This window comes from Vicugna pacos, chromosome 14, assembly GCF_048564905.1.
Source record: "Vicugna pacos chromosome 14, VicPac4, whole genome shotgun sequence".
Classification (NCBI taxonomy): Eukaryota; Metazoa; Chordata; class Mammalia; order Artiodactyla; family Camelidae; genus Vicugna; species Vicugna pacos.
The window spans coordinates 66,614,671-66,628,504 of record NC_133000.1 but is presented as its reverse complement, the minus strand read 5'-3'; the positions used below and the strand labels follow the sequence as shown (position 1 = coordinate 66,628,504).

The window sequence follows — 13,834 nt, the reverse complement described above, 5'->3', positions numbered from 1 at the left end:
AAAACCAGCCAAACATGCACACAAACAAGTCCTTAAAATATCCACCATAGAGGCTGGAAGGAAAATAAGTCACTGTGTACCTTCTGAAATCTTTTCAGTGTCGTACCATATGAATTTCCTACTACAAAACTCACAAGAAATAATAAGAGTTACTTTTTTTTTTCCTTTTTTAAGAAAAGGTCAAACACTTGTGCACAGTTTTCTTCCTCTAACAAACAAATGGAGCAAGACTCAAATCAGCAGGGAAAACTCCTGGCAGGAAGTCTACTTCGTTTTCCCCACGCTCACCTTCCAGCCGGGATAATACTTTTAGGATTTACGGTATTAACAGTGCCAGGGACTATTCTAAACTTTTTATTTAAACAGTCCCTTTATTCCTCATACTAAGCCTGTGGGTAGACTATTACTACCTCCACTTTCCACATGAGAGGACTAACGCGCATAGACAGCGGTAAATCACGGCCCCTAAGTTATAAAACCAAGACTCAAATCCGGAGCGGCGGGACGGCAAAGCCGCGGGAAAGCAGACACTTCGAAAGGAAACGTCTTGATGGAAATTCTATGGCTACCCCCCTCGAGTGAGACCGTCATCCTACCAACGCCCACTCTGCGCCCACTGCAGAACTGAGAGCAAAATCCTGGCGCCAATCGCTGCAGCCCAGGCACCCACGCCGCGTAAAGGATACCCACGGCCAGGATCTTCCCTTCCAGCGTTTCCGGGTTGACCTGCCGCCCGGAGCACTCCAGCAGCTTCCAAAGCCCCTGGACCCCCATCAGGCATGTGTGTCCCCGGAGTGCAACTCGGGGGCGGAGTCGCGGGAGGCCTTTCACTCCGAGTCTTCCACACTCGGCTGCACCACCGCCCCGGACCCGGGGAAGAGCTGCCCCCGCTCCGGCTCAGGAAAGACGGAAAACAATAAAAAGTCCTCCGCTTTCCAGGGAAAACCGGCACCAGCGAAAACCGCACTTCCCACAAGCTGACGCTGCCTCGCGGAAGAAAGACAGGGCCAGAGAATGGCCGGCGGCGGGGAGAAGGAACAGGTCCTCGTCTCGCCCAGAGTTGTGGCCCAAACGTTTGCGCTCTTAACGGACGACCGAGTGACGAGCGAGATAAACAGCCAGAAGATTTCCCTTCGACAAGCCCTGTCCCCTCGAATGGGTGCGTAAACTCTCGAGAAATGAGGCCTCTCGGCTTCTGTCTAATGCGACTTGCAGGGCGGAAGTCCCGACTCGCCGCGCTGACGTATATCCGCTGCGCCGTTGCACTCCGGAAGTGAGGGGCGGTTCAGCCGCAGTGCTTGTATCGTGCGGAGCTTCTTCCACGCTGGCGTCCTGTCGCGGTTTAACGTCGGCACCACCCCAAAGCGTCAGCCTGCAGAGGTTACGGTTTTCTAGGTGCTTTTCCGGTATCAGTTTCTTCCCACAGAACTGCCAGTTGTAAAAACTGTTAATACTAAGTATTGTTTTTACACGTGAGGCGACAGTAGAAAGGTGGACGCTTTCGTGGTTATTTCTTAACGCACAAGTTTTCATTTGTCCGATAACTTGTAGTAACTAAGTAGTAACAGTAGTAATATAGTAAACTATATTTAAAGGGTTAAGTAAAATCTTAACCCTTTAAATATAGTTTAGTTTTCTCTGGCATCTAAAATTTAGGATTCCACGGCTTATAAGTCAGAAATGCCAAGAAGCTGATTGCCAGAGTAGCTCGGACCCTCAGGCTAGGATTCAAATCCAGACCGCCCCACAGTATGGTGTTTAGCGTAGTTCGAAACACATTTGTTCAGAAGTTCTGTTCCTTCATCTGTAAACTGGGCAGGCATAAAACCAAACTTGCACATTGTTTTAAGCAAAAGTTAGAGGTACTTTATGCAAAGTACTTACCACTAGTAGAAAACGATAGCCATATCATACATACTGGTGCAGGCTGGAACTATTTAAACTATATTCAAGATCAGTGAAAAGGTTTTTAAAAATCAGTTTTTAGCAAAAACTATTTTCATGCCCAAACAGATGGTTCCCAGGGACCAAGTTTACTTGACCTAGTCACAACTAATTTTCTGCCAGGGTTAATCCTGACAAAGTACTTATTTGCACTACGTCCATGTGTAAAGTAATCCCCAGAACTGTTTCTAAATATATCTTGTGGGAATTATTTTAATTGCCTATTTATTTTTTGTCTCCCCCCAACACAGTATACTGTAAACTTATTGAAACCAGAAACTATTTTGTTGAGTGTGTGTATACCTCACCCCTGATATTTAGCAGGAATTCTATATATGTATTTCCTAAATAACCAGTTTCAGCATCGGGTCTAAAATTCTGCAGTGCATCTTGCACCTGCTGAAAGAGAACTTCTTCACAGGTCAGGCAGTTGTTAGTTTAGATCCTACCTGAGCCATGTAATAACCCGGTGTTATGGGCTGAATTGTCCTTACAAGAAGAGGAAATTTGGATAACCAGACACTAAGGAGGTGTGCATAGGGAAAAAGTCATGTGAAGACACAGGAAGAAGGCAGCCTTCCATAAGCCAAGGAGAAAGGTACAGGAGAAACCAAATCTGTCCACACCTTGATCTTGGGCTTCTAGCCTCTGGAACCACAAGAAAATAAACGTCTGTTGTTTAAACCATCCAGTCTTGTATTTTATTATGGCAGCTCTAGCAAACCGAGACACTCTATGATCGAAGCAGGTTTCTTCACCAGTGAGTCTGAATAAAATGGAGATACCACTTCTTTTTGTGGTGGTTCTGAGATCAGTGATTTAATGTGAAACACCTAGTGGGTAATGGTGCTCTAATTAGTTTGTGGAGTGAATGACTGAGGAGGAGAACGCTATGGGTAAAAGTGAAATACAGGATGTGATGGATTGTACAGCACCTTGCCTGAGCCGTACAGCACCTTGCCTGAGCCCCTCTGGTGTCCGGGAGAAGACAAGTCAGGAATTACTACACTTGCTGCACCAGCTTGGCCAAATGATGGGGCATACTAGCAGGAAAACTGACAGTTTCAGGATTTGACCTAAATGAACATTTTTTACTACCTGAGAGCTGGGTAAAAACCAATAGCCAGTATGAGCATTTGAGTACTATAAGTGCTTTTAAAACCAGAGTAACATTTCTTGAATACAAAATTCTTTTGAAGGGACAGCAACTAAGTGTATATTTGATTTACAAGGAATTGTTTCCTTTAGTTGCTGTTTCAAGGGCTAACAAGATTCTGACAGTAAAATACACATCTTTGAGGGTAATAATAATAGCAACCACTTAAATAGCAATTTCAGTCTACCAAGTACTGTTCTCAACACATTATAAGCATTAACTTATTCTTGAAAACAATTTATAAAATCAATACTATTATCCCTATTTTACCAATGAGGAAATATACACAGGAAAAATAATCTTAACTTGCCCAAGGTGATACAGCTAATTAGAGGAGAGCCAGTAGTATGAACTTTTGTTGCTTCTGTGGGAACTCCAAAGCAAAACTGACCAGGAAATTAAATATACAGGAATGTTACTAATCTTGAAAGAGAAATGTGCACTAACTTGCTTACAGATTCTGAAAGAGCAGTCTCTGTAAACCTTTTAATAACTGCTAAACTTGTAAGGCAAGTTATTAAGTGATCATATATATTAAGACTTTCATACAAGTTGAGTATGGCCAATAAGTAGTGTATATAAACACATCCTCTTTTCCTAGATGTCATGGTATTCTTTGCTTTATGTTGCATTCATCTCATTTCTTCTTGGCTCTTCCTACTAGCCTCTTCCCTGAAGTATTTGGCTGAACTATATGAAATTGCTGATCCTCAACCATGTTTGACCTACAGAAATGACAATTTCATTTGGTTCAAGCTAATGTAACAATTAAGTTTTCTATTTCCTGTTATAAAGTCTTACAGAAATCTAAAATTATAGACATCATGCATATTGTCTCAGTGAATATAAAAGTCAGATACAAAATGCTACTTCAAACAGAATTATAAGGATACTCCCTTCCTAAAACAAAGGTTCAAAACATTCACATGATTAAAAGTAGAAAACAAAACTTTATTGATGAAAACTTCTTAAAAGTTCCAGTATGAAGTAACAAAAATCAACAACCTACAAATCTCCTTTCAGTCCTTTGCAGTTCAAGCAAAATATTCTCTTCAGAAAAAAACGACCATTTCATAATATATATCCCCTTCTGTAGGCTAGGCATGTCTGAGTGGATAAATGGATACAAAATTCAAAAGAGAAGAAAATGAAAATATTTAAAAAATAAAAATCTGAACCCTCTCCTTGAGGTGTATTGCAATATGGTTACCAACATATTCAGCACCTTGTAATAATCAAGTTACTGATTTGAGTCCTGGAACAGCCCCTGAAATGGAAGAACAAGAGATCCCAGTTGTTGGTGAGTCACAGGTTGGCAGCAGAAGAAAAATTGATAGCAACTAGAGAGAAGCTCAAATACATGAAATCCACACTATCTGAACTATTTAACACTCACTTCCAACAGCTAATGGTCTATATGGTTTAAAAAGGAAAGAGCTCAGACTCTGGAATATGGCTAGTTGCCCTCTTGAGTGATGTGGCCTTCCTAACGCAACCTGAATGCTGTTATCAACATCTGACTCCAAACTGAGGGACCAGTCAAATATCAGAAGATCTCATTTCAGAGGTTACCTTGGGTATAAAAATTTCAGATGCCACTTATTCTTTTACTCTATCCCTAAAACAAGGTTTATTGTAGACTTACAGAAGTCTTCCAAGACCTAAAGTTCTTGTCAGTATTTGACAGTAACATACCAAGTCACGAAACTCAAGAATACCTGGATCGATGCACTAAGTCACCCACCAATAGAAAAGATCGGTGTCTTGACTCTTTTCTCTTTTGCTTCCTTGTTGAGAATCCTGAGAACGTCCATCAGGAAACAAAGGAGGCAGGCAAGATACTGCTACAAGTAAAGGAATTTCTAGACTCACTGGATCATTTTAAATGAGCTTTGACCATGAGAGAAAAGTAGAAATCAACAGCCCCACTTTTTTTTAAAAGGCAGATAGTTAGTACCTTACATCTTGAGCTTAGGAATAAAACCCCCTGCAACAAACATCTAGGGATCAAGTCATAAGAAATCACTTCATGCTTAAGTATTCCCAATCGTGATGCTATTGAGTGAAATTAAGTTTGATTTGTTTATATGTAATTTTAATGGACTTTGTGAAATTGTCCAGAATGTTTATATACTCAACTTTAAAAGGACAACAACAAAAAAAAATCTGTGCTTATCTGCTTACATATCGGAAATCACCCATCATAATCATATACACGCTTATTTACTGGAGAACTACAAGGTTATGTTTTATACCACAAGATCTGTTCCTATTTCATATAGACTTAAAATCTGGTACTGCCTTCATGCAGTCCTGTGTAGACCAGCTGAGTGTGAAACACAAGTTGTTGGTACCCAGCATGGTCAGTCATTTCCATCGTAATCACTGTAACCGTGGTAGCCACTGTTCCTTCTCTCATGGATACTGGACATCTTTTTCCACGTTGAGTCTTGATGGAAGTTAGCACTGAAAGACCGGCCCATACGCCCCTGGTGCTTCTTGGAGATATTGTCCTCACTCTCAGATTTGGCAATTCCCTGGGCATGTGCTGGAGGTTGCGATTCTTGTCTAATGGTTCCAAATGGAAAGTTCCAAAGGCCAAATCTTTGCCAATTAAGTCTCTGGAATGCTATGATGCAATGCAAATTTCCCCCAACCTGAGAAGAAAAAAAAAATGTTGGGTTAAGAAAAATGATAGGAAATTAATTATACTAATATGTGGGTTCCTACAAATTCCCTTGTTTTTCCCTCTTCGCCTGCCTCTAAACAGTACTTATCCTTTCAGACATCATCAGATCACATTATCCAGCATCTTTGCTGACCAGCTGCCTCTGCAAAAGTATAACAATGCTCACAGGAGCCAAACACCCTTCCCCCCACCTGCCTCTCTGTCACTCACACACACTACACCCTCCCAAGCTTCCCAATCCAAACACCAAGACCATTCCTCCTCCTCTCCCTCCTAGACATTCTCCATGTGTGAGAGAGGTGATATCAACGCAACGTGTGATCCGTCCACAGAACCTACCTTTCCCTGAGAACTGCCCCCAGCAGCCTTGCTTGTACACCTGGCTTTGCCCCATGGCCACAGTTAATTTTCCTTGGGAGTGAACACCCCTGCCAATCTGGGCCAAGACTACAGAACTGGGCTGGAGGCAGGCCAGTCTCAGACTAGACTGCTCCCCTGGAAGGGAGACCTAAGTTGAAAGACAATGATCTTCAGGAAGAGAACAGCCAGACAAAGAGAGAGACAAGAACAACACAGCTCCCAAGAATGGGACAGACTGGCTCCTCGGCCCCTGCTGACAATCTCCTACCTGGTACCAGTCCCTTATGATCCAGGCCAGACTCCGTGAACCTTCCTTTAAAGAGACCCCTGTGTCCTTAACATAATTTTCACTTTTCTGTCTACAGTTGTCTGAACTGGGTTTCTGTTATTTACCACGTAGAGTGCTGACTAAAATAACTGCACCGTGGCCAGCTGAGAAATACTTTCAAAAACAATGGTGTTCTTACCTTCTTTGTTTTTCGATACTGCAGCCCCCTCTCCAAGTGTCGGATGTCTAGATATTCTGGATTTTGAGTGTTTAGATCAGTAACGATATCTGCCCATCTATAGTTAAGAAGGAAGGATAAAGCATAATTTTAAGTTCAAAATACCACTGTAATTTGCAGCAACATGGATGCTCCTGGAAAATGTCATTCTAAGTGAAGTAAGCCAGAAAGAGAAAGAAAAATACCATATGAGATCGCTCATATGTGGAATCTAAAAAACAAAAACAAAAACAAACAAACAAACAAAAACAAAGTGTAAATACAGGACAGAAATAGACTCATAGACAGAGAATACAGACTTGTGGTCGCCAGGGGGGTGGAGGGTGGGAAGGGATAGACTGGGATTTCAAAATTGTAGAATAGATAAACAAGATTACACTGGATAGCACAGGGAAATATACACAAAATGTTACGATAAATCACAGAGAAAAAAATGTGGCAATGAGTGTGTATATGTCCATGAATGACTGAAAAATTGTGCTGAACACTGGAATTTGACACAACATTGTAAAATGATTATAAATCAATAAAAAATGTTTAAAAAAATTAATGCTAACAGACACTGCTAGAAACAAACAAAAAACACCACTGTAATGGAACTTTTCATGTGAGCAGTTTGCTACAGTACTACCATGCAATAATTCTTGTATCACAGGATTATTCCATGTACTAAGCTTTAATAAATTGTTTTTAAGACAATTCTGTTTATCCAACTATTGCCAACATTAAAAATGGTTACTCTCCATGTGAAATAATATATATCAACCTGTTAGATGACATCCTGCAGGCTAATGTAGAAACATTCCATATTCCGTTTTTGATTGGAGCCAAGTACATTTTCAAAAGACTTATAAATCAATATGCCTTTACTCAAAACAACATGAATAATTGTGTAGAAAATCCAATGCAGTTACAAATTGCTTTGTACTGCAACGCTGTTCCTAGAACTAATAAGTGAATCTGGTAAAGGTGCAAGATTTAAGGCCTATATAGAAAAATCCATTGTATTTTTGTATACTCCCAGAAAATAATTGGGAAATGAAGTGTTTTAAAAACCAATTTACAGGGACAATATGCAATATCTTGTAATAACCCATAATGGAAAATAATCTGAAAAATATATATATATAATGAATCACTTTGCTATACATCTGAAATAACACAATATTGTACATCAACTACACTTCAGGGTTAAAAAGTCAATTTACAATAGCATAAAGAAACACACTCAGGGAAAATTTTTAACAAAATACATATAAAACTGCTAAAAAACACAAAACATTGCTGAGAGAAATTAAAGCTCTAGTCAAGTGGAGATACAGTCTACGTTCACAGATGGGAAGATTCCATATTGTTAAGATGTAATTCTCCCAAAACTAAGCAATGGATTCTATGGATTCTATCCTAATCAAAATCCCCACAGGCTTTTTAGCAAAAATTGGAAAAAAAAAAAAAAAAAGGTGGGGGAATTAACATACCTTTTACAGTGAATGGCAGGATGTTTTCTACTTGATTCTCCAATTAAGATCCAGTATTCTACTTCTTGTGGTGAGAGGGGACCCCTGCTAAAAATAAAATACATTCACAGTAAGCTTCATAAAGTCATTCACTCCCTTGACAATACTATTTCAGTTATATATTCATAAAAGATAGACTGAGGTTTATGCAAAGACAGCATTCATTTACACTAGAGTAGATACTGGAGTTCACACTTGAGCGAATATGTGACAGTCATTAAAGAGAAAGCATAAATATAATTTAAGTCTTGACCCCCATTATGAAATATAGAACAAAAAAGTTGAAATATACCACATCTCAGCGTCTTGGGGGGAAAAAACACCCTAGTATGCTACCACAAGAAGTCCTTAACTGTACTTCTTTCACTATACTTTCAAAAAGTTCCAAAAGGCCTCCTAGGTGGGAGGGCATAGCTCAGTGGTACAGCATGTGCTTAGCAGGCACAAGGTCCTGGGTTCAATCCTCAGTACCTCCATTAAAAAAATAAATAAATCTAATTACCTCCCCCCACAAAAAAAAAGAAAAAAAATTGTAAAAGGCATCCTAAAAACAGAACCCCAAAGCAGCAGTATACCTGTGGAACTTTTAAACATACTGATGCCCTAAACCCACCCCCTGGAAATTCTAATTCTAGTAGGTCTGGAATAGAGCACAACGGGGGTGGGCGGAGGGGGATTTACGCAGCTGTAAAAGCATCTCAGGTGGTCTTTAGGTGCAGGCAGAAGTGTGGAGCCCTCCTCTAAAGGATACAAAGGAGGAGTACCTACTTTTTCATGTTTTACATTTGATAGATGTCTGGAGTAAGGTGAAACTGCAGGATGAAACTATAGAAAAAGCCACAATAAGCCTCCCTGCCAGAGAGATGAACAGAAGATTTCGGAATCTGGAGAGACTGCATAGTTTTCCTCTTGCTCCTCATTCACAAAAATACAATGTCCAGCTTCCCGGTTCTCCCGGATCGCTGCCCCCACCCAGAGGCCACCTTGGCCTCCAGCCTCAAAGAACCCATCTAACCCCAGACGACCAAGTCATGTTCTCCTCGCCTGACCTTCAGCCCTCACTGAGAAAGCAGCGCTGCTTCCTCCTCAATTACCAGCGCCACCCGCCCAGGCTGAACAAGCCAGACCCAGCTGGGTGAGGATAACCGTGCCTCCCAACCCTTCCATGCAAAGTGCCCATCGCTTCTGTTTCCAACATTCCCACATAGGACACTTCTCTGCTTTTAACTGTCCTGGCATTATCTCAACCCAAGGAAGAAAACTTGCTAAGGAGGGAAAAAAGTATTAAAATTCAGTCTCCTTCTCTTATTTATTGGCCTGTCTCTTTTAAAAAGATACAAGTTTACTTGCATGTAAACATAGTTAATAAAATAGAAACTCAGGATCAAGCAAAGAAAGAAACATACAAAGCCATAAGGGTAATATCGTTTCTGACATTAGAAATAAAAATTGGCTCTGGGCTTCCTTGTAGCCAGGACAGAAGGGGGATCCTGATAAATTCCATGTTATTCGCCATGAGACAGGAAATCCTTTTTAACGTACTCAGCTGCAACAATATTCTCGACACTAAGATTCCATAATACATTTTCCCTAGGGGATGGTGGATGAGGACACTGAGATGTGATGTGTCAAGTCCTTTGCAACCATTTTATAATAAACATAAAGTGATCTTTCAAGTGACATTCTCTTGGCATGACCCTGAACAACAGTATCTACGTGGAGAATGTAAAAGCACAACTAACCAAACACAATTCTGCAAAAGATGAAGCATAAATGTTTAAAAGAAGAGTCTTAATTTGACGTAAGGAAAGCAAATCACCAAGTCTTCCAATTCCTACAAAGCAAAATATTTCTTGAACGTTTTCTACAACGTGTTATCCTGGCGAAGCACCCACATAAAACACAGAAATGCTTACCTGAATGCTTTATTAGCTTTAACAGGGGTTGCTTCAAAGCCAATTGGACAAAAGTAATGATTTTGACAATGGTAGATATAAGCTAGCGATTCATCTTTCAATCCGTGAGTTAACTTCGACAGGGCCCCTGATGCTACAAAAAAACAAAAACAAACCAACTGAGCGACCATTAAAGCACTGTCTGTGCTTTACACAAACTAGTGAAGGACTCGAAGACAGAAAAGACATTACTTGAAACACATGGACATTGCTTGGGGGAGGGTATGAAATGCTACTGACAGATTAAAAAAAATTAATGGATTTCAGTTTTACCCTTTAGATTGAAATTCCGATAAACTGAACAGCAAACTAAATAACTGAAATATGTCCTTGCTTACCAGAACCTTCAAATAACACACGTGCTTGTCTAAAAAATTTAATTACCATATAAAACCTAATATCTAGTGTATGCAGCAATGGTCTCAACTTCTCTGATTGTGTATGTCTGTCATTAGAAATTTCTAAGTGAGCATGCCAATTATAAGCATATTTGTTTATAAACTATGTACATATACTAATGTACTAATATGTCTTTATAAACGATGCACAAAAAGTAGGACTTTTAAATTAGATTAAAATATAGACAGTCTAGTATGTTCTTTCCATCCCACAGTGGTCATCTTTGCTTGTCTGCCATAAAACGGACATCCCAGTTTGAAGGCCACTTGAGGTATACGGATCAATATAAACTCCAAACAAGTTCCAAAAATGGAAACTTTCCCCCACTAAAACACACTTCCATCTTTTCTACAAAAGTCATGCAAACCAGAGGAACAGCTTTCACAAGCCAAGCGACAAGAACATCCCCAGAGAGGGGCTGCAGTACCACGGCATCCCCTTATAATCACTTCTCCTTGTGTATTTCCATGGCTGGATGTATTAGTTTTACCATTTAGACTGAAATAAATTATGAAATAATTTCAAAAATATTACCCTAAGAAACAAGTTTTTACCAGTACTCAGTCCTCAAAGCCATTAACTGAGGTTTCATTAACTTGCATCTCCGGGAAGAAACTAAATTATTCATGAACAAATCGCCCATTAAAACTGGAAATCCTAAAAATGGTTGAAGTAGATGAAAGCTTACAGGTTATGGTTTTTCTGATTGACTTTCTGGCCACTGAAATAGCTGAAGACCAAGAACAGCAGGTCAATGGCTGTAGCAGAGCCAAGGAGGCGGGACCCCATCCCCACGCCAACCCTGCAGACACACGCAATTTGTGAGTTTCATGGAGACAGCAGCATTTCTGTCTTCGGCTCTTTCCTCAAGGCTTCACCTGGGCCTTCCCCACAGATTTTTACCTCCTAGCATACCGCCAGAGCATACCCGCACACAATGCAATCTTTTCTCCTAAAATCTTTATTTCATAATGGTAAACAGTCTTTCTGCTGTGTTGGATTGAGATCCCCTGACCAATTCAAAACTGACACCCAAGGAGGGCAGCTCTAAGTAAAGCATTGTAAGAACTAAAATTCAGAAGATGGTCAATATTTCATTTCCATAATTGAACTTGATGGCAGATATGTTCCAGGATAGCAGGCAAATGTAAACAGACAGATTTAGACTCATAAATTCAACGAATACTAAAGATGTTTATACACATAACTGGTTTAGGAGGAAGTCTTGAAATCTTTTTAGACTTGTGAAAATACTAAACAAAAGCCCAAATAAATAAAATGTTTAATGAACTTCTACTGTAATCTTTTAATGGAAATTAAGTATTTCACACTTTTCCTCCTTTCTTAAGTCAACTATTATATAATACAAGACAGCTGATACTTCTTTACTGTGATTATGAACAGTACTCACTTCCATGTCCTCGAGTATATTCAGGGGCAAATGAGACAGGTGTGAAAGTTTGCTCTCATTAATATTCATGTCATTTTGTCAAATGTATAAATACTCTTTGACCAAGGGCATGAGGTGGTTTTGCTCTTTTTAAATTTTTTTTTTTTTAATGGAGGTACTGGGGATTGAACCCAGGACCTTGTGCATACGAAGCATGCGCTCTACCACTGAGCTATACCCTCATCACCCGAGGTGCTTTTCCTTCTATGGAGTAATGATCAAGCTACTCAGAAACGTTTTCCTTCTTACTTCAAGGTTCATAACAACATTCGGATGGATTTAGATTAGGAATCAGTAAACTTTTTCTTAAAGGGCCAGTTAGTACATGTTCAAGGTTGTGGGTCATGGGCCATATGCTTACTACTCAACTCAGCAACCACAGCGTGAAAGCAGCCGTAAGCAATGTGTAAGCAAAGGCGTACGTCTGAGTGCCGATAAAACTTTACTTACAAAATGGGGCTGCCAGCTTACCAGCTGTTATTTGCCAAGTACTAATTTAAATCAGTAATTTTCAAACTTATCTGGACATGGAACCCTTTCTGCAAGGGAAGTTTACACGGCCGGTCAGTCCATAAAAAGGATCAAAGCAGAGTCACTGTGGCCAAAAAGGGGATAGGGAGTCGAGGTGTCCGCCCCCTCCTGAACAAACCCCTAGGCACTGCCACAGAATTCCACTCAACTGAGCACAGTTTGAAAAATCACCGAATCCCCCATCAGTGGAAGACTAAGCTCTTGATAATGACATTGGACAGCACCTCTTCAGAAAGGCTACAGGAGTAGTTCTCAAATTTGAGCACAAAGGGCTTGTTAAATAGCAGATTGCTAGTACCTACATCCTCAGTGACTGGCCCAGCAGGTCTCAGGTGGGGCCCAAGAATTTGCATGTCTAACAAGCTACCAGGTGATGCTGTTACTCATCTAGGGGCCATACTTTGAAAGCCACTGGTCTAAGGTTAAGAGGACATTTTCATCGAACTCAATTCAGAAAGCAATTTATGAGCACCTGCTAACTCTAGCAGGAACTGCAGGGAAGCAAAGACAGGAAATGCATGGTGCATCAAGCTGCCCTCGTGGGGAAGATAAAACAAGTACCTCCAATACAGGTGGAGTAAGACAGTGTCACAAAAAGGGATGGAATTCCACAGAGAGAGAGTACATAGGTTTGAGGAATCAAGGAGCGGGTGGCATCAGAGACAGAACTTAATAAACTGGCAGGATTTCAACAATCTGGACAGAGGAAAGAGCGTAAGGAGAAAACAGACTCACTGGAGGAGAGGGATACACTCAAGGAACAGCACACAGTCCCGTTTAGAATACAGGGTACCATGGTTAGTGTGGAGAGGCCTACCGGAGGGCACCCCCCGAATTTCAGGATAAGGTCAGAAAAAGATCACCCTCTGAAACAAAAGACAGTAAATACAGTATTTAATACATTAAAAGAGTCATCCAAGAAAGGGATTCTATTTAGGAGAAGGCATATCAATGTGTTACAGATGGAACTAAATTAGAACGATGTTCCATCTAGACCAGAGTAGATCTAAAAATCTGAAACGTAAGTGACAAAGCAACCATTACCAAATGCAGAGCCACGACCTGTATGGTGTAGAGAAAGCAGAACAAAACTACTGGGATTAGCTGGCCTGGCTGTACCGTGAAGAGCAACACATGTCCTCAGCGGCCAACGAGAGAATTCTGGTGCCTTTGATATTGTATTTCTCACTCTAAGTTAATATATCAACACTCTGATATTCTTTGAGCTAGTTTAGTATGAGTTTAAGCTTGTTAAGTCTGATCACCTAGAGAAGAACTATAGAGAACTCAAGAACTTATCATAATGTATTTTTATACCTTCAAAGAC

At 40.4% G+C, this 13,834-nt stretch overlaps 1 protein-coding gene and 1 non-coding gene across 6 annotated transcripts in view; both read right to left on the bottom strand.

Moving 5' to 3' along the window:
- Positions 1–13,834, bottom strand: part of BIVM (basic, immunoglobulin-like variable motif containing) — a 55,320-nt gene that overhangs the window by 25,920 nt on the left and 15,566 nt on the right. Inside the window, exons 7-10 of one of the 5 annotated variants that reach the window (XM_072976514.1) lie at positions 10,089–10,221; positions 8,134–8,220; positions 6,617–6,713; positions 5,526–5,757 (exon numbers count right to left, since the gene is read on the bottom strand). In XM_072976514.1, coding sequence (XP_072832615.1) covers positions 5,526–5,757; positions 6,617–6,713; positions 8,134–8,220; positions 10,089–10,221 — 549 coding nt within the window. Of the gene's footprint in view, positions 1–686; positions 1,243–4,030; positions 5,758–6,616; positions 6,714–8,133; positions 8,221–10,088; positions 10,222–13,834 lie in introns of those variants that run through there. The other 4 variants (XM_072976513.1, XM_072976510.1, XM_072976511.1 and 1 more) reach the window with 4 other exon arrangements.
- On the bottom strand, positions 12,087–12,158 carry TRNAT-CGU (transfer RNA threonine (anticodon CGU)). The gene has a single exon. It is a non-coding gene; the product is annotated as a tRNA-Thr (tRNA).